The 27,686-nt window shown below is 41.0% G+C and overlaps 2 protein-coding genes across 2 annotated transcripts; one reads left to right on the plus strand and one right to left on the minus strand.

The window, feature by feature from the left end:
- Positions 1-545: 545 nt before the first annotated feature.
- Positions 546-27,257, minus strand: LOC131890278 (uncharacterized). The gene is made up of 7 exons (XM_059239589.1): positions 26,405-27,257; positions 24,282-24,657; positions 2,097-2,302; positions 1,895-2,027; positions 1,208-1,344; positions 1,008-1,147; positions 546-943 (listed from the first exon to the last, which is right to left on the minus strand). Exons 2-7 carry the CDS (start codon positions 24,322-24,324, stop codon positions 766-768), a joined length of 837 nt encoding a protein of 278 aa, XP_059095572.1. The 5' UTR covers positions 24,325-24,657; positions 26,405-27,257; the 3' UTR covers positions 546-765.
- On the plus strand, positions 3,334-9,549 carry LOC131890275 (probable glutamate receptor). Its single transcript, XM_059239586.1, has 3 exons — positions 3,334-4,072; positions 7,429-7,689; positions 7,966-9,549. The coding sequence occupies exons 1-3, from the start codon at positions 3,410-3,412 to the stop codon at positions 8,686-8,688; spliced, it is 1,647 nt and encodes a 548-aa protein (XP_059095569.1). The 5' UTR covers positions 3,334-3,409; the 3' UTR covers positions 8,689-9,549.
- Positions 27,258-27,686: the final 429 nt, after the last annotated feature.

The following is a 27,686-nucleotide window of genomic DNA, read 5'->3' on the forward strand; positions in this document are numbered from 1 at the left end:
TAGAACACTTTCTTATACAGTGCATCAATTCAAAATCTGTTTGCAAACTTTTCTACTGATTGATCACATTGTTGAAATGGAGACACTTATCAAACCTCGCGCGTCTCTGAATTCAGGGTCCCTAGTTGAGACGACCAAGTGGGAATATCCCTCAATTGGGATACCCATCATCAGATGGCAGCAAAGGGAAAGAAAGAGCTGCCATCTGACTTTGTAACAAACAAACAAACCTTGGGAGAAGATTATTGCATTGTTCACGCTACCTCTCAAGCACAACATAAACATAGAAACAATAACAGTAGATTTTAAGATATGAAGCCCCACGGCAAGTGCATTTGACTCTCTGACAGTTTCTGNCAATTCACTCAACAACCATGCTAATTCTTAGATTAAAACCCAGGAAAAAACATTGCCCGTGGCAAAAATACCTCTCGTAAAGCATTATCGTCAGCTTATTTTTGGAATAAACTCTTACGTTCGTTATTAGTGGAACAGCAACTGATCTGTGGTGTCAATGTATTTCTGGACTTTTGCAAGCGACAAAGACGGCCAAACCTTCGTAGGCAATATTTTATTTCAGACAATTCAATAACGAAAACGGAGGTTAGAGGTTTTATGAATCAAATAATCAATTATTGGGGGGGGACTTTGAACATATCAAAGAAATGAGGAGTGGAATGACATTATTCATGCTGGAGGCGCGTTGCAATGACGCACCCGTTCATAGATATAATACAACCTATATCTATGACTGCCTCCCTTACTTTACGTTAATCCAATAAGCACCAATAGATTAATGAGCCAACTCAAGGTGGCCGCAATGGATACTTTCGATGCTATTGAGGAGTATTTGTTGTTTGATAGATTGGCCGCTTGATGAGTTCGAACGAAGATCTCTTTGGTCTTGTCTCCCCTGTAGGCATTGAGGATTGTGGCTTCACACCTAGATGTGATCATGTTAGTCTATTACGTGTGTTTTCAAGCAAATGACCAAAATGGAACCATACCTAATTAAGATGCGACCCTGGCGGACGTGATTTTTCCTCACGTGAAATTTCATCGATAAGATGGAAGACTCTGTTTGTGGCGTGTCCTCTTCGTTCACAATGAGAAACTGTCGCAAGGAGATTCCTCTTCGATGACTCACCTTGGGCAAAAATGAAATACAAAAGCACTGAACTTTGAGCACTTGTGTTTCTTTTCTTACCTTGTTGTTGTTGATAAAGAAATTAAGGATAGCCGCTGGTTTTGATTTGAGCGAAGTACAATTGATTAGGAGTTCATCCCCTATTTGGACTTCTTCGTTTGGAACTCCCTGAATATGAGGACCACCACGTGGAAAAGCTAGATTGAAATAAAGACGCTGCTTTAGATTGAAACAGAACAAGAAAATGACGCAAGTTGTGAATAATTTCTCACGCAACCTTCGAGGGCCATTTCGATTATTCCCTCTAGCATGAATTTTGGATAGGGGCACAAGGGTAGGGAATAAACGACTCCAACTTGAGTCAATGATTTGTTTTCTACATATGAGCCTAGCCTCAAGTCCTGTCAATTATACATTTTACTTTTTAGTAGCTCCATCAAACACCTAGGTCAAAAATTATACCCGTTCAGTACATAAGTGCAGTACATAGCAGGGCAGAGAACGAATGAGCTCACCCTCTTGTGTTACTTGATAAAGCTTTTCATTTGTTGTTAATTAATTAGAATTTATACATTCATTTATAATTGATTATTATTCGTATCTCCACAATCAATTATTATTTATTCATTCTGCGTGAAGTTTGCTATAAGCTTTGAGAGAGAAATAAATTGCGTACGTAATTGGCCACTTTTATTAGCGGAAAAACGCAATTCGATTACTCGTTTTAGAAAAGCTAATGCCTCTTACCAACAACCGTCATTCCCGCATTTCCTTGAACTGTCTCGAAAATGCCCTCGGTAGACACTTCACATGTGTATTTCCCCGTCATATCAACATGGAGATTATTCAAAACCACCGTTCTGTCATCAGATCGTTGGACCTACAAACCCCGGAAGATCAAATTTTAACCATTCATCAATGTGTATGTTCGACATATTTTCAAACTCACGTCCACATGCATATTCTCGACTAAGAACAACTTGATTCGCTCTCGATCCAAGGGTGTGTATCTGTAGAACTCATGGGTGCCTTTATACCACTTGATCTGATACAATCTCTGTCGCTCAAGGTCATAATCACAGGTGAGTGGAACATCGTGTCCAGCTTGAGCCACTTGAGGCACATCCAAGATGCGGATCTTCACCGACTCTGTCACTGAAAACAGAAAAAGAGTCAACATCGGTGGTCTATAATTACCGGAACAAAATGCATTATTAATGAACTGAGGATTATGGAAACTTCGCATGGGACTCGTGAATAATAAAGATTGATTTTTTTGAAACAATCCCTTTTCCACGCTTTGTTTTTATTTTTGGGGGACCCTAGCCTTATAAAGTGCAAAAGTAGAAGCTAGACGGGGTTGCGAGTGTAGGTTAAGTGCTATAATCATATTTGTTTTTAATTGCTTGGGTCGTGCTAAACAATCTCTCAAAAGGAAATGGCGAGCGAATGCTTCATTGTTCGTCAAGCATCATTTTGGCGAAACAATAAAAGGAATTTTTAGTTTCTATGGAAAGGCGACTCGACTATACAAACAAAACTTTTCGCTTTATTTCTCACATATTAACTAAACGACAAAAGTGACTTAACCGCATGAACACGAAGTTATGGCAAAATTGCGGAATATTTCCTTTTTTTTTGAAATCATTGCCACTATTGCTTAAAATTTTTTTTAGCCCAATTTCCAAGGACCTGTCTGATTTTTTTGTTAAACATTGAAAAAGTTATCTGTAAATCATTTTTGAGTTGGCGCAAAAGAATGATAATTTTGGGTCTTTTAAAGAAAGCTTTGTTTAAAAGACGTACATTAGAATAATTGCTTACTCATAAAACTACCTATCCTATTGTTTTTGCTCCATCTCTTTTGTTAGCAAACGTCAACGCAAATGCAATATCAGCCTCGAAGTATTGCCTAGAACCTCCGGAACCTACAGTATGACATGAGAATTTATAGCTCATTTTTACCTTCCAATTTTTTTACTGAGCATGTACAGTAAAGACTACCGTGACAAAACAACTGTTGCATCGATTGATTTCATCAGTGGTATTCTAATGTGCTCAAACCTTTCTCGTCATACTGTAGCGTAACGTGCGGCCATTTTGGACCACCACGTTCCGTCAATATTATGTCAAGTTTGATTGCGCCCAATTCTCAAAAATACTCAATTGGGACCATAGTAAGGCACATTAGTCTTCTTCGAGCCTTCCGCTTACGTAGAAGCAGTGACATTTGTTCCACCTTGTTTTTCCCCCCGCTTTGAAATGGCCGGAAGCCTGGATATTTTACAATGCGGATTCGAGTTTTTGGCACAAAACCGCGACATCTTGTTCGAAAATGTGCTGATCGTGTTCAATCCCAACTCTTGCGAGGAATGCGCCCACTTCTTGAAGCAATCCCCATTTCGTTCCACCGAGATGACGTTTCAAACCCTTGATCCCAGCAACTTTGACGAATTGGACCCGAGGTTGAATTCCAATGGTTCCAACCATCTGCTCCCCGATCCGAACCTCGTGGCGCTGACCTTGATTATCATCCTCCATTTGGATGATTTAGCCAGTCGATTTATGGCCAAATTTGAGCCGACTGCCTTGCATGGCTCCACGTGGTTGGTGCCAAACGAGGTTCCAAATCCGGTCGTGGACCAATTAAAGCTCGACTCGCGTATCTTCCAAATGGTGCCGAGCAACGACAACAACAACGACGAAGACGACGACGAAGACCTCCAGGAGAGTGGGTATGAAATCCAGGAGATCTATCGGATCGGTTCCGAGACCATTTCCTTGGCTTTTGCCAATTATTCGGTCCGGAACGCGACCCTACGTCGACACAATAATGAGTTTCTCTGGTCCAGAAGACATGATCTCGGGGGTTTAATGTTCAATGTGGGCTACAAGGAGAACCCGGGCTTCAACTATCGAGACGAGGTAAGTATCACATCGTCGAGTTAAATGGAAAGATGGAAAAATAGGGTTGAAACTAATTGCATGTTTCAACAAAAAATACTATTGTTTTGCAAGATAACCATAGCCACAAATGTTGCGCTATATACGAGTACAAAGAGCGTGAGCTTTTCCAGCCTATTTGCGGCGGCCTTCACTCGATTCGTCAATGGTTTTGTCACCCAAAGGAATAATGAAACAACGTTTATTGAGCCTAAATGAGCTTCATGGACAAAGGTCTTTGATACATGAAAGCTTAATGTCGTGAAATTTGAACTTGACACGAGTTTGGAGTGTTCTCTACAAAGCCGAGGTTTGGTTGGCCATGAACGCCTAGAATGTGGACGGGAAGGCTAGATTATTGTCAGATGGGTGAACACGCTGTGTTTGGCGTTAGTAGATCACCACAATCTGGTGTTTGAAATTTCAGCTCGATCAAAACCTATGCCTTCTCAAAGCTCGCACAATAACTCTACACAGACTTAAATGAATCCCCCAACCCATTCGTCATTTGCCCTCTTATTTACTACCTTTTGAGAGGGCATAATGTGTGATCGAGTGCTTTGATAGAGCCCAAAATTGAAACATGCAGTACAATTGTAACCACCTGGGGAGAGTCTCAATTGAAGAAGATTCATTGAATTGGCTGGAATCTGAGTTATCCCTGTCCATATTCCAGGCGTTCAGATCTGGTTTGGTGTATGGACTTTATGTCGAATGTTCCCAAATTGAACTTGTTGGACTCGATTGAGCTCAGCGTATTGAGAAAAATATGGCATCATGCCCAAGCTCTGATGAGAGACATCTCGTTTTGGGGTTGAAATGAATCATTTAAATATGTTTTCCTATTCATGGCCTTAAAGTCGGAGAATAAGGAGCACTGGAAATCGCCGAATCCCAATATATTTGCATTCAAACGCACAAAACCAAATGTTTTGCTGTTTTTTCCTGTCCCATTACATGTGGTCTACGTCCGATGCAAATGTAAACGCCACTAAAGGACTTATGAGTTAAAAGTTAGGCTAATGCGCACTCATCTCTTTTAAGGCGTTTTATGATTTTTAACTCAGAATTATCTCAGGGCTCAATTTAACTTGTGTTACTTTTGCAACATTGGTAAGTCAAACCATTTCCCAACCATCCCAAATAAACATAGGTATCAAATATTTGAATATGAGGATGGCGAACAGGAGCTAATGAGAGTCGGTTATATCATTCATTTTTGAAAAATTTTGTTTCTATTTTCAATAATATAATGAGATTTTTAATAATAAATAACTGAATCCATTTATGCCATTCAGGTGAAAACAAAACGATTTTCATTGTGGCCCTCTAAGCACACCCGTGTAAACCTGAAATTGCCACTCAACCAAGACAATTTGACTTAATGAGAACGTATATGAAACCCCATCAATAGAATATCCAAATATATATGTCGCAATTTATCATGATTATGCCGCGCTTAAACGGGCAAATATTCGCAAGAACAGGACAAAGTACAAGAGAGTACAACAAAGTCTTGATTTCAAATTAATCCATGTCTTGTTTATTGTACTGCTTTAAAAGACACATGCATCGATATCTACAAAATGAATAAGCCTCCCCGATCTTTTTTTGCATTCCAATCAATATCGAACTTACAAGAGTCCAACTGAACTTTGATTGGTGGGTCCTCCAGGCATTTTCGTCCAAGTCTCCTGAACAGAGGATCTCATGCATTATCGATAATTCAGAGAGATCTGGTAAATGCCCAATTTGTTAGCTTTATTTGCACTAGCGGAATTTCATTTCAATTTATGGACTGAGTGAACCTTGAGGGAGGCTGGTCTGGACAAAGAAGATATTAGCACTGACGAATGCATTCCTACAACTTCATTGGTATTTGGAATCAAAAAGCAATTCATTTTGGTCAGACTTACTTACCGCTACTGACAATGGAGCCTCCCACCGATTCAAAAGCACTTGTGCAATTTTTCAGCTTCATATGCTTGAAATATCTGATAAATTCAATGAAAAAACGCAATTTAAGCATGTCTTGGCTCGAGCCCGACCAATTTCACCAAAATTGAGTAAAAAGCTGGAGCACCTTTAGACTCAGAACTAGTCACAGCATTAACATGGGACGCAAATTCCATGTGAAGCTCACTATTTTGCCTGCCATTTGCCTGCCACGCATCGTAATTGCGTTTTTCAACTAGAAAGGGTTTGGGAACGTTATTGGGCAAATTTTTGTTTATACCACATGTCAAAACAAACCCTGCGTTGGCCGCACCGTGGCTCCCAACAGGCTCCAAGAAATCATCATCTCGGGCATTTTGGCCGGCGAGAGCCAGCCTGACGTGGTCAACGTCAGGAAATGCCACAAGAACACCGTCTACGTACAACATGTGGAAGGCGTACAACAAGGATGGGATCATGGGCTACCTTGAGAGGTCGGACAGGCCCAAGGGGGACAGCAGGGGGCAGTCAGGGACCCCGTGATCCAGACACTCAACCAGAATCCGAACAGGAGCGTCCACGGGTTGGCCAGGCAGTTTGGGGTGCGTCAGAGAACCATGGACAAGCAAGGCCAACAACGTGTTCGCCAACAGGAGGGTCTGTGCGAGCATCCTTGCTTTATATGACATATAGTATAATTCTTAGTCTTTGGAACAAAGTACGAGTTTTCCTATTTTCGTGGTTATAACTAAAAACAACCTGTGAGAATACTGCAAAAACACCGCTGGACCAGACTTACCTTACGTATTATTTTGACAGACTTTGCGTTCGGCTGCTACACTAACGACCAAAATTCTCCGAAATAGAAAATGTAAAAATGATTGAGGCACTTTTTCAAAATACCAATGAAATAACCGCGAACCGAGTAACAACATTTTCATGAAACTTGTGGAATTTTTGGATCAGAAAGGAGCTCAGTCACAAGAAGACTAGTCAAAATTAAAGTCTAATGCCCAGCTTTTCAATCGAAAAGACACTTTTTCAGGTCCACTAACCGTGCTTATCATTGACTTTAAATTATTGGATGGATTAGTGCATGTGTTTGTGTGTGCGCGCGGTACGTTGAATAAACAACGTGAATGGGGGTGAATGCTAAAATACCACTTTATACAATGACAAACATTTGTCTCATTGCTTTGGAGGAGTGAAACACCTCAATCAATAACAATTGGTATCATTCGAGAGGTTGTTCCCTTCTAGTGTTTGTTTCTCTTGATGAAGTGTTTTCCAATACTCCCAGGCAAGTGACTCTTCCCATGGATCCACAATAATAAGAATTACTATTCCATCTTGCGTCCTTCAAGTTTTAAAACTCGCTCCATTTGTTTTGTCTACCTTTTCAGAACGGGGAATTGTCAGGGATCATGGTGGATGTTTTGAAGATCATGGCCAAAAAAAGCAATTTTTCCACAAACATGTTGAACACATTTGACGGCACGTTCGGCAGTTTGAATGCCAATGGAATTTGGTCTGGGAACATGGGGATGTTGGTGAACAAGACGATCGACTTTGCCATTGCAGATTTGTCCGTTACATCACAACGAAGTGAAGCAGTTTCATTCACTACCGGGATTCTGATTGCAGCTAACAAGCTTTTCATGAAGGTCAGTTTTGCTCAATCGAATTGAATCGAATTTCACAAGGAACAATTCTAATCTTGGGTAAGCGTTATTTTTCACCAATTAGTTGGCGGTGCTACTTTTTAAACTTAACCTAACCTAATCAAACCTAACCTAACTAACCCAACCTAATCTAACCCGATATTAATAACCCTCTATCTCAATAAGTCTCTATCTCAACAATCTAACATTTTTCCTCAAATTTAAAAATGAGCACCGCCAACTAATCGGTGGAGAATAACGTTTATCCAAATCTCACAGGTTCCGCGTCAGGGTTACGCTTGGACAACTTTTGTGGACGTGTTCGACAACACCTTTTGGACAGCCATGGGCGTGGCTTTCGTGATCACCACCTTGTCCCTCTACGTTCTGTTCCTGTTCGTCAACCGCGAGACAACCATAGGTTTCAACACGTCTTTGGCCATTTCTTTCCTGGCATTCCTGGCCTTGAGCGTTCCCACTTCTCCTCGGCAAGTGCCCGGTCGGATCTTGTTTCTATCTGTTCTTGTCATGGGATCATTGTGCTTTTGGAGCTACAATGCTGGCCTGGTCAGTTTGTTAACCGTTGAGGTGATCACTTTACCGATTCAAACTTTGGAGGATTTAGTGGAGAAACAAGACTATCAGCTGATTTTGGAGGGATCGACGTCCTATGAGGATTACTTCAGACTCGCCACCCTGAGCTCGAATCCAACAGCTGCTCAACTCTGGGAAAAGAGTCTGAAAGACCATCCCAACGCCTTGATGACATCCACGGCTAACATAGAGGATCGTCTACTCAATAATGACAAAGAGGTCTATTTTGGCGAGGATTTATCCACCATCTTGGGCATGCCCAACTATCCTTGTCAGATTGTTGCTTCACAAAAGTCTTACTTCAGAGTGAACATTGCTTGGGCGTTTCAGAAGGATTCCCAATACTTGGAAGTGTTCAATTATCATCTGAACAAGCTCAAACAAACGGGACATTTGATCGTATTTTGAAGACGCTTATCACGGAGAGGCCCGAGGTTCCATGTGAATCTGGTTTCCAGCCTATAAAGATTAAGGCCATATTCACAGCATTTATCATGTTGGCCACTGGAGCCGCCGCTGCTGTTGGGTTGAGCATTGTAGAAAGGCTTGTGAACAGAGTTAAGATGTGAACCGCGAGCCTCTGATGACAAATATTCCTCTTTCTATGAAGCTCTGAAGTGCAATAATGTAGACTTAGATTCTGATTCTGAATATCCAATGTAAAATATCCTACTTCAGAGCTATTAAAGGCCACCCTCCCAAAGTATGACCTCATCCAAGGAGATATTCGGAATATAACCGCTGTAACCTTTCCTCCGCGGAAATTAAATCGTTTTCAACATATCAAAAGCTCCAGGGCATTGCAACCAAACCAAACAATAAACAGTTTGCAAAATCTTTATGATAGAAAAACCTTATCACTGGTTGAAAGTTTGAACTCTATTTGGTTGCAATTCTTAAGATGATCTTCAAGTGCTTCTTTCGCTCTTGATACCATTGCAAATACATTTTGTGACCCAAAATGGTTGTTGAAATCGCCTTGTGGCCGAACCTTGGGAACAATTGTGACTGCGAACAGGACTTCACTTAAGAAGTACCGAGGGAAAAAAGGTCGATTCGATCATATGACAAGGTTCAAAAAATAATCAAGGGTCGGGCCAGGATCAGATACCTTCCTATTCAAAATCTTCCATTGCCGATGGTCCTTGAAATCTTCAGAACCTTCGTCATCCCTTTTTTTCTTCACGGCCTTCACCTCTGGTCTCCCAATTCCGCCTAATCCGCCAATCAAGTCCACCGATGTTCTCTTCGCCATATTCCTAAAGCGATACCTTTGCGTGCCCCAATATGCTAATAAATGGATACAATTCATGAGCGAAACCCAGCCTCTCACTATCGGGATGGCCAGGTCGGTTTCCAACAACATAAAACCGGCCAAAAAGGTCGGTCTGGCTAATTTCAAGTTAAAAGATAAACATTGGCCGTTGATTATAGAAAGGTTAGGGGAGCTTGATCTTATTTCCATTGTTTATGGAAAAATTTGAAAGAACTGGACCTGATTTCAATTCTGAAACAGGAATCGTCCATAGATGCAGCCATGATAAATCAGTTTCATTTTTAAGGAAGTTTGCTCCAGTTTAGCAATCTCTGAATGTGTTCCGATAGGTGGTACACGGACAAAAATTCCAAAATATAGGAAGACTTTGTTTAAAAAAAAGTTGCAAACTAGCAAAAAGGCTGAAGAGCACTTCGAATCCAGTAATTGTGGTTAGTCTCCAAAAAAAGTTGGACGTAGTTCAGGGTAAGATTAAGGCCGCCATCGAATATGACCACTTACAAACTGAGAGTAAGGTGGTTCAGGAGGTCAAGTCGAATCCGAAGGCTTTTTTCTCTTATGCGAACTCTAAGAGAAAAATGAAACACTCCGTTGGGCCGTTTGAGGTCGAATGGGAAGCCATTAGCAATGTACGTAGAGACTATGGCTAACATGCTTGGAGATCAATTCTCCAGTGTGTTTTCAACCCCACTGAGTTCGGAAGCAACAGCTCATTGCTCTGAAGATGAGTCTGTTGAGATTGACAATGGTTAGTCAAGCTGAGCGTTTAGATGATCTTGTAGTCACAGATCAAGATGCTTTAGAGGCCATAAGGGACTTGAGGCTTTCCAGCTTCTCTGGTCCTGATGGTGTGACATCTCAGTTTCTGATGAGATGCTCACTGGTTCTCGCTCCTGTTTTCTCGTACTTGATGCGTTGCATCTTGGATCAGGGTTAGTTTCCATCTTCACTAAAGTTAGCTCACGTTGTTCCAATTTTTAAAGGGGGAGATAAGTCTCTCCCCGTAACTGTAGACCGATTCTCCTCACTTCGAATATTGCGAAGGTTTTTTGAGAAGATCACGAAGTTCAAACATGTTGAATATCTTGATATTCATGAAGTCCTTCCTCCTTGCCAGCACGGGTTCCGAGCACATTTTAGCACGGTTACCCAACTGATTGATCATATTGAGCAGGTTATTGAGGGAATAGAGAGCCATGAATCAGTTGATCTTGTCTATCTTGATTTTGCCAAGGCCTTTGATAAAGTAGATCATGGCCTTTTGTTGAATAGACTTCATGAACTTGGGATCCAAGGTAAGGTTCTCAATTGCATAAGAAGCTTCATTTCTGGTGAAGCAATTGGTTAAGGTTGAGGGATCCCTTAGTGACACACATGATGTCAAGCTTGGTGTCCCCAGGGCTTCATCTTAGGGCCCCTCCTTTTATAATATTCCCTACCCGCTTCAAAAGCTTAGTATCACTGCAATCTCTCTTCTTATGCTGACGATACAAAGTTAGTTTCAGGTAGAAATGGCCAAGATTCCACTAGCCTTGCAAAGGACCTAGAAAGAATCTACTCTTGGGTTACTGAGAGTAATATGGCCCTAAGCGGAATGAAATTCTGCTCAATGACCTTCAGTTCAACTCCTTTGAATACTCCACTCATAGATAATGGAGGTGAAAAAATTGAGCAGGTCTCATCTATGAAAGATTTAGTGGTGTCCTCCGATATAATGGAAAGTTCGGGTTCCAGTTGAAGGTGGGTAAAGCTTTTCAAATGTGTGGTTGGATAAATCGCACGTTTAAGTCCAGAGATGGTATCACGATGCTAACTCTGTACAGACCGATTGTTCAACCACATCTTGAATATGCTTCACCCATTTGGGCTCCAATGAGTTCAGCAGGTTTGCAAAAGGTCGAACAAGTCCAAAGATGTTTCACTAGGAACATCACAGGAATGAGAGAGCTCTCCTATTGGGAGAGTTTAGAAAGGTTGGGATTTGTACAGTATTCAGAGAAGGTACGACCCAACCCAAGATTTACTGTAGGGTCCATTGTTGTGATCGTAGAGACCAAACGTGCGTTTTGAGAGCACCTTCAAACCATCGAAAATCCAGGCTAGTTCGAACAATAAGTGCACTTCTCTTCTTTCTTGGACTCCTTCATTGTTTAATTTGCTTGCTTCGAAGATTCGTAAGGAATACGTAGGCCGGTTGCATTTTCCAAGTCAGACTTGGACAATTTTTTTTGATAGCATTCCAGATCAAGCCTACATTCAAGGACTAGCTCGGTCTGCCCACTCAAATTAGTTGGTAGACGAAAGAATTGAAAGATATTAAATAGACGAATTATAACCTTTCATCTCAACGGTTACAAATGCACATTTTCAAGCAATACAAGTTCACACCAGCTGTGTTTTAAATAAAACAAAATGAGGCATGGTAGTCCTGACCACGGACTTCAAGAGATGTGGACTGCAAACACAACGAGACCCTCCTAGCTTAAGCATCATCATCATCATCAACTTGTGTATGTGCTGATCCAGTAACATCCTTTAAGTCAAACTTAGACAATTTTTGATAAAAATACCACATCAACCCCAAATTTGGGGCTAGCCATATCGACAACTCTAATTTGTTGGTGGATCAAATAGTATTATAATGTAAAATCAAGTAAGAAAAATCCCTTTTTCCGTCTTGAACTGCTGGGAAGTCCACAAAAAAATTGGGAAAATTTCGTGTCGCCTGAATTTCCACCTGATAGGACCAAATGCGAAAAAAATTGCCTCAAAACTACCATTCATCCGGATTGAGGTGTCGCTATAAGCGGAGCCAACTCAAATAAAACACTGTAAGAATAGAAAAAAGTTTTGGAAAAGCGACGATACAAGCGAATTGACGATATAAGAGGAGACTATATTAGCGGTTTCCATTGTACTATATTTTCGATAAGTGGCCCAGAGTTGCTGTGACCAAGAGCAGGCCGGTTTGACGAGAAGGCCGTTCACGATCCATGTTCTTAAAACTTGATGTGCAGTCTCGCATTTAAAACTCCTCAGTTCAGGGTCATGTTTTGAGGTGTCCTAAAATTGTAAATTTGTACGTGCAAATTAAGTGAGCGCTTTGTCTGATAGCATTTATCAAATAATGTAAGAAATTGCGATCAAGTGCAGAGAAAAGAGTAAAGTTGCCATTTGCATGTCTTGCACATTAGAACTAGCCAACTCTTCAAAGGATTCAAAGGATTCAAAGGATATGGTTAAAGCCAATGATTTTGCAGAAAATTGAAAAAAATGGGCCGGAGTATCAATTTTCGCTTTCTTTCTAGTGTTTTTCGAGGCAAAAAGGTTTTTAAATTGTTATTCATCAGTGTATTTTGAAGTAAATGTGTACAAAAAGACCCCCACAACCTCTGTTTTAGACTATTTTAGACGTACAAATCGCTATTATTGTAGAACTGTTATTTTGACCAAAACTTGCCGAAAGAGGTCAAAATTTAATTTAAATTAAAAAATATTCCGAGCTCTATCGACGTGTTAACATTTCCATTCGCTTCACATGAGCATGATTGTTGCGAGTCTAGAACTCGTTGTACGTACCTAAATTTTGAGGTTTGAGTTAGATGAGATGAATCGTGGACGAGTATTAGCTTGATTTTATATCGTTCGTGCTTTCTCTCGCTCTCTCTCTATCTTTATTTGGGTTTTTGACATGCCCTCGAGCCAATATCCACCGCTTCCTATAAACCTTCACTGGCGAAGGTCCACCTCATAGCCTAGCATCTCGTGTTCTGTGCCAGCTAGACCGGCAAAAAGTATCTTCCAAGACCAGAGAACGAGCCAAAATTCCCAGCCCACCAAAGTAAACACAAAGAAAGTGTCGAGGGATCCCAAATAACTGGGATTTCTTGGTCAGATTTAGTCATCATTGCTCTTGGAGCCCAATGGAGCGAATGAGGAAGAAAAAGAGGAACAGAATGGAATTGAGGCGGAATGTACGATCTTCGCGAGGAAAACAAGTATTATGAAAGCCAGACGGTTTGTAAGGAGGATACAAACATGTGGTGAAAATTCCAATTGATCAATTGGGTCTTGATGTAAGTAAATTCTTGTTGTATTAATGGCTGCTCATTTAATGTTCAAACTCAGGAAACAAAGGAAAACATCTTGAAAAGCTACAGCATTGCAGGCATTGCCTAAAAAACAGTGGTTACTCTCTTACTGTTCGTTCATGATGATAAAACAAATTGTTTTATTAGTATAAATTATCCTGTGACATTGGCAAGTTAATCTAACTGCAAACATTTTTGGCTCACTTTGTTCGTTGAACCAGCTATGGATCGTGTTTCCAGTGCATCTTTAGTTTTCCCGAGTACGGCGTTTACCGACAACCATGAAGTTGGAACAGAAAGAGGCGGAGAGGCAGGAACTTTTTATCTTTTTTTGAGACTTGACAACTTGATAATGAAGTTTTGTTCTCTGAAGGAGGGATGCGAAGCGGATTTTTTTTCTCATTCACACGCTACTACGCACGGTGCTGTTGGCATCACGTCAGTGCATCACTCACAAAACCTTCGTTGTTAGTATTTAAAGATTGCACTTCTTAACTGGGTTGGATGGTTCACCGGAACCTCAAAGTAGAACACTCAACTTCCAATTGGTTCTTTTGGACCGTTGGACCTGTCCAAATCTGTAGGATGCATTGGTGAGCCAAATATGAAACCGTTCCATGAGAGAAGACCGGCGCAACAAAAACTGACCTCGGAAGGATCATATTGAAAGCCATTTAGGACACCATTCGGGGAAATATATGAACAAGGTGGTGGCGAGCTAAATTGCTCTTTCCCATTCCAAGTTGGTTTGTGGGTGGTGGGGTGCTCTCAGGTTGGCTCAATGGGAACATGCCTCCGTGGCTAATGCCTTCAACGTGTTGCAACCTCATATCTGTTTCTAAATAGCCCCGTCCAAGTCCATAGAGCTCCTGTATGTGGGCTTCTTAAAGAGAATTATGATGCCCATATCTTTAATCCTACCCATGACGGTGGCCCTAGAACCCCACCTAAGAACACCCAATGCCCACGGCTCAAATACAAACCCGACCGTGGTCAAGCCCATAAATGACATGCATACATTTGTTGGGCCAATCTAAGTGAGCTTAGACCACAAAGAACATATACAGAAAAATGGAATAACGACGGATCAGAGAAAAATTGCATCCCGTTAGGCAACATTTATTACTTGTTCAATATTAATGCAAAGTGAAAATACATTTTGAAGATATTTGCTAACTCTGTACAAGTTGATTGTCCAGCCGCATCTGGAATATGCCTCGCCCATTTGGGCCTCAATTAGCTCAGCAGGATTGCCAAAGGTCGTACAAGTCCAAAGATGTTTTACTAGGAACATCACAGGAATGAGAGAGCTCTCTTATTGGGAGAGACTAAACAAGTTGGAACTGTACAGTGTTCAGAGAAGATACGAAAGGTATCTGATACTGTCCGTCTTCAATAGCATCCATGAGCTTTGTCCCAACCCAGGATTTAGGGTCAATTCTAATGACCATAGAGGTTTAATGTGAATCCAGGCTAGTTCGAACAATGATGTCACTTTTCTTCTTTTTCGGCTCCTTCATTGTTTAATTTACCTCCCTCAAATATTCGCAGGAAGTATGAAGGTGTTGATCCGGTAACAAGATTTAAGTCAGAGTTGGACAAGTTTCTGACGAAAATTCTCGATCAACCTTAAATTCATGGTTTAGCCAGATCAGCCAACTCTTATTCGTTGGTTGATCTCAAATGATATATGAAAAAAAAGTTACGTAAAATAAGTTTCTCGTCTTGAACTGCTGGGAATTTCATTGCCAGTAGCGGTTAGGAAGTCTGCAAAAAAACAGGTGCGGATGGGAGGTTCAAATAAAATATCGTCAAGAATCATTTTGTGTTTCGTTTTAAAAGCGATATTAAACTGATAATGATTACAGTAATCTCCATTTGCGATTCATGGACATGTCAAACCAAAACGAAATTGGTGGTATCTCAAACGAGTTTATTTGTTTTTGGTTTGATGAGACATAATATTTCAGATTTGAATGTAAAGGCATTGTGCACTTGAGAATCAAGATTTTTCTTGGGTTCTATCTAATAACGGTGAATGTTTCTCTTGGGTTTGTATATAGAAAGGCGAAAGGAAAGAATCAATCGTAACTTGGAGAGACAAAGCAGTCAGATTGACCATTCCAACTTGTGCCGAACTAAGCACTGAACTTACAAGCGAAGGAAATCCGAAACCAGATCAAAGAAAACAGATGTAATGTCCGAAGATAAAAAGATATTTGAAAAAAGTTATTCCACTTCATACTTGAAAATCCACCCGTCCTTTCCCTGAAACATAATGTATTTAGATTCTTATTTCACAAGATGTTCTTTATGTATAAAGTTGTAGGATCATTAAGATTGCGGTTCTTATCAAATGCAAGAGTGGAAATCACTTTTGTTTTTATCAAGCTGTTGATATTATTTCATCGTTCTGAAAACTAAGACTTACTGACATAGAGATTAGTCAAACAAGAGTCGTAAGGTTCAAGCTTCAACACGTTGTTTTTTTTCTTTTGAGGTAGAAGCTCATCATTCAAGACCGGAGCAAAACCAACTAATCCTCAATAAAAGTAAGAGAGAGGATCATGGAGTTGCTACGCTCCCAAATGGTCAATTGGTTGGTTGGTTGGTTGAATGGTTGGTGGTCCCAGAGAAAGCGAAAGAGCGACAGACCGATGAAGACAGTTCATATTTCCCAATGAAAGAAAAAGAGCTTTCATGGCCTTAGGCCAGGGCTTTGAGATCCCTTTCAACAAATCCAGGGGTGAGAACCCTCCTTCCAGCACTCAGCACCCACCAAACACCAATACCAAGCAAGCCAATGAAAGACATTCTCAAAGACACATCCAATATGGAAGCACACTGAGGGAAATCCGCAACTACACTACGTGTACATTGGGAACCACTGGACGTATATAATCTCAATGACAACAGGAACAGGTTTGCCTTCCCAAAAGGTCGATCGATTCGATTTCAATAAAGAGATATTAGTTCATTTATTTTGGTTGAACGATAAGCCATACTTTCTTCATGCACAAAACTTATTTTCATTTATTTTTATGATTAAGAACTCTTAGATTTACTTTACTTTTCATCAGAAGAGTTCAAAGTCGCGTATAAAGGGTTATTTGAAGCACCTCATATTATCCACTTGATGCACACATATGAAGGTGTAGTACTATCTGAGAATCACTACCCAAAAGACAAAGTTTTGGTTGGCAATTGAGCTAAGTCTATTGCGCCATGAAATGAATGAGAGCAACAAAATTTGCGCGACAGTTAGGGAAGGTTAAATTTTGGACAGTGTTATTATGGGGACTTTTTCCCAGTAGATATTGGACGTGAGGAAAGAGGATTAATGTCATTTTGGTCAAGTGTGAGTAAATAGTAAATACCGAGAGCTGTACGACCACGTCTGCAAGAATGGAGAGAGTGAAGGCCCTTAGTTTGCTCGCTTATGGCGACATATTTTCATGGATGAGATGTTATGAATACCGATGAGAACGAAAGTAGCGATCTATCATCTCACTCATTGCTCATCTACTTTCGACGAGCAGGCATCATTGATTGGTCATTTCCATGCACGGCCCTTTTAGATGCATGTAAATAAATATATCATTCAGGGTAGGAATATGTACTCAATTTGATACCGTTAGGATACGTCGAAGCCTAGAAGGACCATCTGCAAAAACGCCAAAAATTATGGCAAAACACATATCTTTACTCAGAGACGGCCAAAATATGCACAAAAGTATGCTTTAATTCGGTAATACATTCAAGAAAAAGTGTAAAAAGGAGGCCAAAAAAGCTCTAAAACCCCAAAAAGGCCTTGGAATTATATACTACTTAAAATTCAAACAACGAAAAGGAATGGAAATGAAGTGTTAAGTGATGACCGCGGTCTGTGAGAGCAACTTTGGAAACCAACAAAAGGGCCAAATGGCAAGTAAACAGAACAGTGCACATCTCATTTACTCAAGTAAAACCAAACTCTATTTTATGAGGACTTCCTTATCGCTAATAGAAATGGAATTCTCAACAGTTCAAGAAGAAAGATTTGCTTCATTTTATTTAACTGTATATTCATATATTTAATGGACCATCGAATTCAAGTTGAGAGACCTTTTCATTGAGGGAGACAGCGCCCTCTGCTTCGTCCAGGTGCGGACACCAAAACGTAGAAACGAGAGAATACGCCCTATGATGCCAGACTTTATCAGCAGATTATTAAATGAACAATTTATTCATCCAGGTTCATCACTTCAATTCAGTCTTAAGCATGAAAATCAAAATGGCACGTTGTCAATGGCCCAGATTAGTCGCATATGATCCTTACGTACCATTTTTGACCATGGTGCCGGTCTAAACTTAAAAATAGACAACATAGCGTCTTAAACATGCGATAGCTGCGAAAGAGGGTTGTGGACAAACTTGACAAAGGTGTGAGACCGCCATTAATATTGCCGATAGTTTTGCCTTTTTCTAGTTTAATGTCTTAAGCTCCACGACTCATCATAAATAAGTTCTGCTTCATTAAGTCAAGGATACCTGTAACAGGAGGATTGGACATGGCAATTGGCGAAGCTAAGCCACTTTGTGATAAAAATTTTTCACCATCTCAAAAGTTAGAAGGGATACTACCATACGCTACGAAAAAGCGATTTAAAAGAAAAATGTTGTTTTTATGATAATATATTGAGCAATATTTCTTTCATTGAAAATATCGAAAATTTCTGGTTAATTTAGGAAAAAGTCTACAGTTTTAGGAATAGGTAATAATTAATTTAATGAAGGGTGTGCAATTTGGCCTCAAATGGCGGTACTTTCCTGCCTGTTTCCATTTATGCATCCGTCAAAGAGCTTTGACAAAACGTAAAATCAGTCTTTGATGTCCACTCGCCTAGTTAAAGACTCGCTGATGAAGTCCATTGAAATTAATATGTAGATTAAAATATGTCGCTCCCGGTATGACACTAGACTAGTTTTAGGATTTATAACATTTCAAAGTTAGTTCGTGATTGTAAAGAAAAGTAATTTCTTGGATGCTAGCTTAATAAATATTAGATAATGTTCAAGGAAGAGTCAATCACACAAACATATTCGTATTTAAGGTCTGATAGACATGAGAAAACAATCAATTTCTATGCTTCGCTGACTGAATCATCAATGATGAATTGAATGAAAGACGGTCCTGAACCCTATTTAAATCTTTGTGAGACCGGTAGCTAAAGTTGTTTAGATGTTTTCAACGGATTGTTGATTTGGCATCAGAAAAGGTAATCATACCAAAGTTTTTGAGCCACAACAATTCACCATGTATTTTCTTGGAAAGGCAAACATACACTTTTTCGGCTAACACTTGTTTCCAAGACTTGAGCTTTCCGTCGAATGACAAATCCTTTGTTTTTCTGGTTTTGGTTTCTGAAACGAGCAAATCAGCGCGTCTTGGTCATGATTTATAGACCCTCATGACGTGGTTCTCAGTTTTGGCTCAGCTGGTCGTGGTTCCCTTGAACCATTTTTTTTCGGGTCCGTTGATTCATGAACCTATTTTGTTCGCATCTGCCAATGGGAACACACTTGGCATCGCTTGAAGCCTCGACTAAAGTGTTGCCAAGAATTCACCGCTGTCCTACTTCTCATGTCTGGCCTCAATTTGACGACTGGAGATCGACAGCGTTGATGAAACAAATCGAAATTATGTGAAACATACTCATGGTGTATGTTAAACATTGGTCGTTACTCTTCAGGCATCGGATACATATATATATGTCAATAGATTATTATTTCAAGATCTTGAATGATAAAGAACATTAGGATTGCTATTCCAAGGAACGTAAGGTATTTATATGAATATTGAAACTTGTACAATCTAGCAACACTGGGGTGTAACGTAGACTTGCATTCAGGACGTGAACAAGTACACAGATCGACTTTTGTGACTTATGCAAAGTTTTACCCTGACTGAATGACAAGAGAACCAAGTCTCTCGTCGTTATTGAGAACGAAGAACGAAAGACTGAGTGAGAGAAAGAGAAAGCGAATAAAGAGCCCAACTTCCAGCCAACAAATTTCGACTTCACCCCTAAACCCCAGCCTTTGAAATTGGGCCAAGAAAAAACTTCCGAGACTTCCTTGTCAACAAGTCAAATAAGTGGGAAAATATGGTTTTAACGAGAACCATCTGGCACTCAAACGAAAACGACGAGGAAGGCACACACATGAGGTCAAGAATCAATTCCAACCCCATTTGGTCCTTGGGATTCTTGTCTTGTCAGGCTGTAACTCATTCTAACATATTGTGAATCTCTAAAACGATGGATTGCCTCGGGCGATCTCTTCCAACGGATGGTGAGTAAGTGGGAACTTCAGAGCAACCAATTTCCAGCTCCGAGAGATCTTTGTCAGGAGATCTTTCAGATCCTCACTGAACAAAACCATTTCACTTCATTGGCCATTGGCACGGCTGAGCAACGTTTAATGTATGCTGCCTTCCTGCTTGGACGAGATTCTAACGACCACCCTGTCATCAGCTTCTAATTAAAGCGGGAAATTCAAATCGTGCGGAAGAGTTCGTAGTAATTTTTTTTCAGTGGACCTTGGAGATCCTTGTGAAGACAGAATTGTGTCCAAAAGTTAAAGAAGGACCGAGGGCTCGGAGGAAGATAAGTATTGTACTGTAACAGGGGCTCTGGAGGGGAAAGGGAAATCTTTTCGCTCAAGCCATAAATCTATCAGGAGCACCAGACACCTTGACTAATAGAAATCGGCCCATCACAACATGAAATTTGTTTCTATTAACTGGACACATTGAATGATGGGACATACCGTGGGATAGTCGGCGCCCAAACCAGTAGTGTCAAGTGGAAGAGCAGGGGATTAGGGATCCAAGACGGAAATTGGAATTGGTTCCAATCTTTCACATTTTAGCTCCACTGGTTTTCCCAAAAGGTGCTATTGAAAGTGTCTCGACATTGGTGTGTCTGTATTTCCAACTTGAATATGAAGGCAGAGCGTAAAACTTTCAGGTGGGACTAATGAATCATTGGAATAACCCATAAGACTTTAGTGATTTCTTTAATTTGCAGAAATTATGCTCTAGTCAAGACAAATCATCAAGTCACCATATTTTATTCGAGCCTTATAGACTTATTTCAAAAGACTTGTATTAAGATTGAGCAGAATATTGCATTTTGTGCATTCTTTTTATTATTTAGTCTTTCCTTGGCCCTTCAAATTACACATTGGCAGCAGACGAGATCGGGTTTGTTACATATTATATCAATGTCATGCCTGAACGAGCGATTTTGACCTTTTCCAAATGGGGCATGTTTCCTGATGGCAATAGCGTAAAACTAGAAAACGAGCTTTTAAATTCAGATTGCATTGAGGACTCTGATGATCAGGTTGAAATGGTAAAGTCAAACAAATCTAATAGCGTACGTGTCAGGTTGGTATTGATTTCAACTGATAAAAAGGTTCAAAAGGCTCTCAAATAATTTTTTGAACCGCGTCTGTTTAAAAATACTCTTGGGGCTCTAGCTGTTTTTTAAGACTCTTTTACAGCCAGGTTGTTCTTCAAAACTGAAATGCCATGAAGAAATCCCTCTAGAAGCTAGTATCGCCAGTAATATCAATTTCATCCATGCATGTTAAGGCCTTCATGGACAAGTTTTCGGATGAACCATCTACTCTTGAATATCTCGAATAATTACTGCACACTCAAGAGATGTCCCAACTTGCAATAATAATCCATGAGTGTGAGGGACAAAATGGTCTGGTCTTTGTGTTTGAAGAGGAAGGGAGCGAGGAAAACAGAATTCTTGGACCCGTTCCAACACTGACATTCTCATCCCTTGGAGCTCCCCCGAATTGGAAATCAGTACCAATCGCCCTATATTGGTCTGGCACAGCCATGTATGGTACAACGAGACCATTAAAAAGAGTGCAAGTGGCAAAAGGGCGGATGGAGACACGGGTTTCTTTTTTGGGAGGCCCTACTCAAACTTACTAGAACCACCCAAAATGACGAAGCTTTCACGAAGGTTTTTGAAATCATTCATTTCAGGCGTTGCCAGAACTCCTAAGCAAAATCCATTCCAGTAGGTCTGGACCCTTGAGGAGTCCTCTTGAGATCCAAAAGGTTGTTCCAAAACTCGCTCTATTTTGGCTCCTAGTTTATTAATCGGATGGAAAGGCATTGATTCTCGGCCAAAGAGCCACTGGGCGAATGCTAGATGGAGTGAGGGAGAATCTGCCAGGAAAGTTGTAGTACTCCGATATGAGCCGAAGAAGACCAAGAGGGACATTCAATTTTCAAGTGTTCCCTGGTCAGTGGAAAGAGGGGTCTCAGTTCGTGGGAAGAACTTGTTTGGCAGTCCCACCGAACCACGCTGGAATCGCACATCCAGCACAGCGAAATGTCTTCTTCCAATCCCCCAGGAAAATGGCCCACTTGAATATATGACACAATTCCCTTGGACTTCTTGGCCTCTCCACTCGCCACAGACCCCGAGAGAGCCCCCGAATGCCCGAAGGGATCAGACAAACAGACTTTTTATGAAACCATCTCTCTCTGTTTCTCTCTTTTGCCCTTCTTGAAACGAGTCCCTCACATTGAGTTTAAATGCTTCTCGCTAAGGGATTGAAATACACCAGTTCAAATCTTGAAGGGCGTCAATTTGGCACTTGGATTGTGCCAACAGAATATGGGGGCAATCCAAAGAGGTCTCTAGTAGAACCTGGGGTTAAGGCCACGGTCTCTTCTTTTCGAGCAGCAGGAAATTGGAGGCTCTCGAGACTTTTGGGGTTACTTTCATTGCTTCTTTGAATTCAATCGTGCGGAAGCACCTCCCTCTCAAGTTCGAATCAATTAGGTGAGTGCAGAAATCACTTGCTTTTACTTTCTATGGTCTCGAACATTCCTCGTGGAGGTCTAAGGAGAGATATGTCACTCCAACCAAGCCACTTGAGGCATTACTTTTGATCATATTTCGGTAGTTCGGCATTGATCAGTGTCCACCAAAGCAGTCAAACAAGCGATAAACCAAGGACACTAAAGCAAGGAAACTCCACGTTTTTGTGATCACCAAACCTTTCCCTCTAAGTAAGGGCTAACCTTTTGCTGCTGAAATTTTTGAATGTCAATTATTGGCACAATTATTGAACAAAATATGTGACTAATATCACTTTCGTAACCATTGATGGTATGTGCTTGAAACCAGGCATGTAAATATACTTAAAATGACTTTAAACATGCCTTAAACCTCAACAACTGAAAAGTGCTAATTAGGTTTTCTTGATTAAGCAAGAATTTGCTCTTTAGTGTCCCTGGATAAACCCACTGGCTCCCTGAACTCGGAACTTAATTTTGAGAATCACGTCGCTAAATGTGTTCAATGTCAATACCATCACGAACATCAGGCAGTCACATTGGAACCAAAGAAATGTACTAGTGTTATTTCTCTTACTAGCTCTCTAATTCCTCCCATCTCTTTAGCATCCTTTCTAAAGGTCACCACGGATACATCTGTACCAGACTTCTTAGGTTTTCTAGTTTGTGTTGTCCTTCAGTGTGGCCACATTTGGCTGCTCAGGAAACAATGGATGGTTTCTCCAAAGTTGTCTCTGGACCATGGTTTCCCTGGGTCTGGATAGCTCGGTGGATGATTTCCTTCAATTTGGCTGAAGCCGAGTGTTCTTTGAAGCAGAAATGCTTGATAAGAATTGTTTCCCAACTCCAGGGTTGTGGTTACCCTTTTGTCTGAGGCTCCTGATCAATATGGACTGAACTGAGAGAAAAGTGATAGGGCCGAGTAAATAACATCAGTCTTCGAGAATTTCAAGTAAATGGGGAGATATGGCGCCGTCCAAACTTTCCTTATCCACGGACAATGAAGGTAAATGACCGGAAAAGACCGAGATTCGGTTAAGGTTCCCCAAATATGGGACGGAGGATCTCATTCTTTTATGCATAGAGCGAGGGTATTATGTTTTCTTCTGGCTTTTTATTTTGAACATGGGACATGGAACGGGTGGTTGAAACTGGAAAATCAGGGAGGGAAAGAGGTTGCTTTCACTTCGAGGCCAGCATATATTTCTTGGGCCCAGCAGGTAAAGATCCACCAACTCAAAAGGTGGCTCGCAGCAGGGGAACCAATAAATTTTGCATTATCTTGATTAGATTCCACACTTAGCCTTTGGCCAACCAACCTCTTTTCCTCACTCTATCCAACAAGGGATACATATACGTCCGTAAGTTCGTACACCGACCCAACAACCATCCTCTTAAAAGAACGTTTGATTCGATTCACAAGTGTTAGAACACACTCACATACATTCATACACTCATACACACACTCAGTAACACACAGAAACGGAAAGCAGAAGTCAAAGTTCCGAGAAATTTTGCCAATTATGGTCTCCCAGTACAACGCTACTGAAGTAATTATGGCCGAATCCTCAAGGGAACCGTTTGCTCTGCAATATCGGATGTGCCAGCGGTGGAACACTGATAGTAACAGCAGTAGTACTGTACTAGTAGAAATAGTAATAATAGCTGTGTCTGTGTCCAAGAATAATGGCTATTGGAAAAGTTTTTATCTCATTTCGACACCTAATTTAGAGTCCGTGGAATATGGAACCATTCTTACCTTGAAAGGTGCAAAGACACAACAAGAACAAGAGAAGATCCATTTTTTGGTCTGTGGGTGTTCCCTAATGAAGCCAATTTGGATTTATCCTCACACCCCACAATTTGTCCAAATTTCTTGTTCACCACCTTTTTTTTCACCCCTCTCGTTCGTTCGTTCGTTTCCGTTGTTGTTTTTCCGTCTGTTTTTCTTGGCCTTTTTGTTCCAACGCTTCTTTTGATAGGCTTTATTCAGGCGGAAAAGCCGAGAAATTGTTCCACAAGCTTACTGGGAATAACCACCGAGATCTGCCTGACACTTGTAACACATTTTGTCAAGGGAAGAGACGGTTTTCCATGCTCGTTCCAACTTGTGCCAAATAAGTTTCCAACCCAACCTGGAAGCGAGATGAAAGATATGAGACTAAATTTTGGTACCGTCCGGGAACTAGCTTAGAGCAAGCTAGGGAAGCAGGCAGGGTCTCTTGCGTCAAGAGCTCATAAGTAGACAGAATGATCCTTTATGGACAGTCTCTGGAAGCTGCCAATGTTTGATAAGCTAGACACTGGAGTGCTCTTCAGAGAGCGGAACAGAGCATGGCGTTTGCTGTCTTCGGTCAATATGCACTTATTGTCACCAGAGCCTAATGAAGTGACAACTTTTTAGTATAATAGACATGCACTGAATCGTTAAGAGATGTTGAAGTTTTTTTTGCCTCTTTCACTCACATTTTTATAACCAATGAGATGCTGAGCTTCATTGGCTAATCGTATTCTGCGGCTGAATTTGTCATTTAGATCATGTTCTTGAAGACACATGTGCATCAATGATTAAAGGCCAATAACATTGAATCCTAGACGAATTGAGGAACGAGGAAAGAGATCCACGAGCCTATTGGCACAGCAAACAGGAGAATGAGGTGATGCTAAGAACCTAATCCATTTCAAAGAGACTCGAGTGACATGATGAATGGCCTCTTTCCCTGGCATATCGTACTTGTACCACAGTAAGAGTCAAGCAGAAGAAGAAAAACGAGACGTTGTTGGGAACATGGATCGTGGACCGACCACAAAACGAATGATCTGTTTAAGCCCGTACTTCGTGTTTGCATCTACGTACATTGTGCCACCCTATCCTGATCACGTTTCCCTCTCTGCCTTTTTTTCGGAGGGCCAAAATCATGGTCGTGGAGGCAAAAACAACCACCCCATCTTCCTCGCCAGTCAAAACCAAAGATGGGACCCTCACTTGCTCGAGCCAACCAACCCTTTGCTTCGAAGATCCACTGGCACTTGGAACTGAAGAAGAAATCACTTCCCTGTGCCGGGTGATTGTTGACTAAGTACATACTCTGTAGTACACTAAGTGTAAAGCTGACTCACCACCAGACAAGGATGTTTTTTTTTCAGCAAAGAATACAAATAAAAGATCGAATGGAAGGAGCTCCAAGAGAGATGAACGAGGAAGTTGAATGAGCAAACGACACCATCGCCGTGAATTATTATTTCATCAACCATATAGATCATTTGGTCCTTGTTCTGTCGGGGATGGATTCCAATTGCTCTCGGACCGTGTTCCAAGTTTTCCCTTTGAATGTGAATGTCAAGATTTTTGGCACCGTCCCATCGGAGCTCGTTGGCAAGAAATGAATGAGCAATTGCCGGTCTTGGTTTGTTCCCTTTAAAACCCACAGAGACAAGGAGACTGCACACATACCGTATTTTTGGGCTTGGCTTTCGTATGCTTTGTCGACTTTGAGCTCAAATATTTAGCCACATTGCGCTACCCGATGCTTAAATGTACTTGTGTTAATGCCCAGTAAACTTGCAGAGGCAGATTCGAAAAAACTTGGGTTTTTTTTTTCATGGCAGGTTTGGATTTTGTCATTTAATTAATAAAAATGTGGCATCTGGCTCTTTACTATGAGTTGTTTCAAATAGTTAAAAAAACTTCACCTTTCATGGAATGTTTTTAAGGGGAACTTGGATAAAGAAGCTAATGCTTTTTAAGCCTTTTATTTTTGTGTGTGCATTTTACCTTTACAATTTGCCTCGTTCAAAATTGAACACCCTGTGAATCAATTTAATGAATAACACATATATTTGGAATCAACTATAATTTAATATAATACTGCATTATCTTACCGTCCAGGTTCGAACCGAATGTCTCAAATTTCACGTCACAGAAAAAAGTAACAGTCAGATCTGACGATAGCAAACGAATTGTGGGCAATGCCTTTGGGCATCTTTTGGTCACCATCAGCATCTCCGAGTTCCTCGAGCTAGCTCCTCTTTTCGGTGTCCTCTTCTAACGGCAATCGCTCGCATGAAAGGTCGTTCGAGGTAGTCACGCCACTCGAACCGTCTTTTGCGAGGAGAAGTTCCTTCAGCTGGGAACCCGAAAGTGCGTGAAAGGGGTGGAGTTGGAAATCATCTTGACGGACGTTGACGGAGTTCTGGAACTTTGCCCTATTTTGATGATCCTTGAAGAAGAAGAGAAAGAAAGCGAAAGGGCGAATACGCTTGTAAAGGACTTGCTTTGGTGGGCCTATGAGGGAGAAGGTCGCACCACGAGAAGATATCGTTAAGAAGATCCAATCGGGGGAATGAGGGAAAAAAGTGGCTTTTATATGAACTATTTCGGGGCTTCCTGTCGCAGATCATTTTACATTGGAAATGGTGATTGAAGTCTAACCATAGGGCCAATTCATATTTTTTCTCTTTGGTCTCAATAAATTGGGGAGACTACAAGGTTTGGCCCGACATGCATCCCAGGACAACAGCCTTTTCGTGGACGCAAACTTTTGGAAGATCAGTCTCGACTTTGGTCGCAAAGGAGACCTCTTGAGCGAGTAGGAAACCGGCTTGTTCGTATACCGCGCGGCATCGGATCTAAAAGAGATGAAGGTAATTGATGGCAAATAATTTGCAACCATGGAACTGTAATTGATGGCAAATTATTTTCAATCATGGAACTCTATTCCGACCACAAGAAGGAATGCGATTAGATGATGACACCTCTATTAGAAGCCCCAATGATGGCACTCAAGACCAAATCACGCCCTTTCTACGTAGATGGAGCCCTTTCGTGAACGGCCAGTCATCAAGGACATGAACAATTTCAAGCTTTTTAACCTTTTGAAGGCTGACTGAATTCACTAAGGTCCACCCATTGGAGGCTGTACGATTGTCGTATAGCGGGTCATCATATGTTTTGCTTGTTTCCTTGGCCCCTCTAACATCAGCGAGATGCTAAAAGAGTATTGGTAACGGGGAGGATAGAGGATGCAAGGAAAAAAAACAGAAGGGAACCTGCGGCCTTATGACTCGTAAGGAGGATAGCGGCAGTGGTTTTACGTTTTGCGTTCATGGCTGCAGATTCTTCGCTATTTTTAAATTATTTTGGTGAGACAGCGTGATCAAGATA

Source organism: Tigriopus californicus, chromosome 11 (genome assembly GCF_007210705.1).
Source record: "Tigriopus californicus strain San Diego chromosome 11, Tcal_SD_v2.1, whole genome shotgun sequence".
Classification (NCBI taxonomy): Eukaryota; Metazoa; Arthropoda; class Copepoda; order Harpacticoida; family Harpacticidae; genus Tigriopus; species Tigriopus californicus.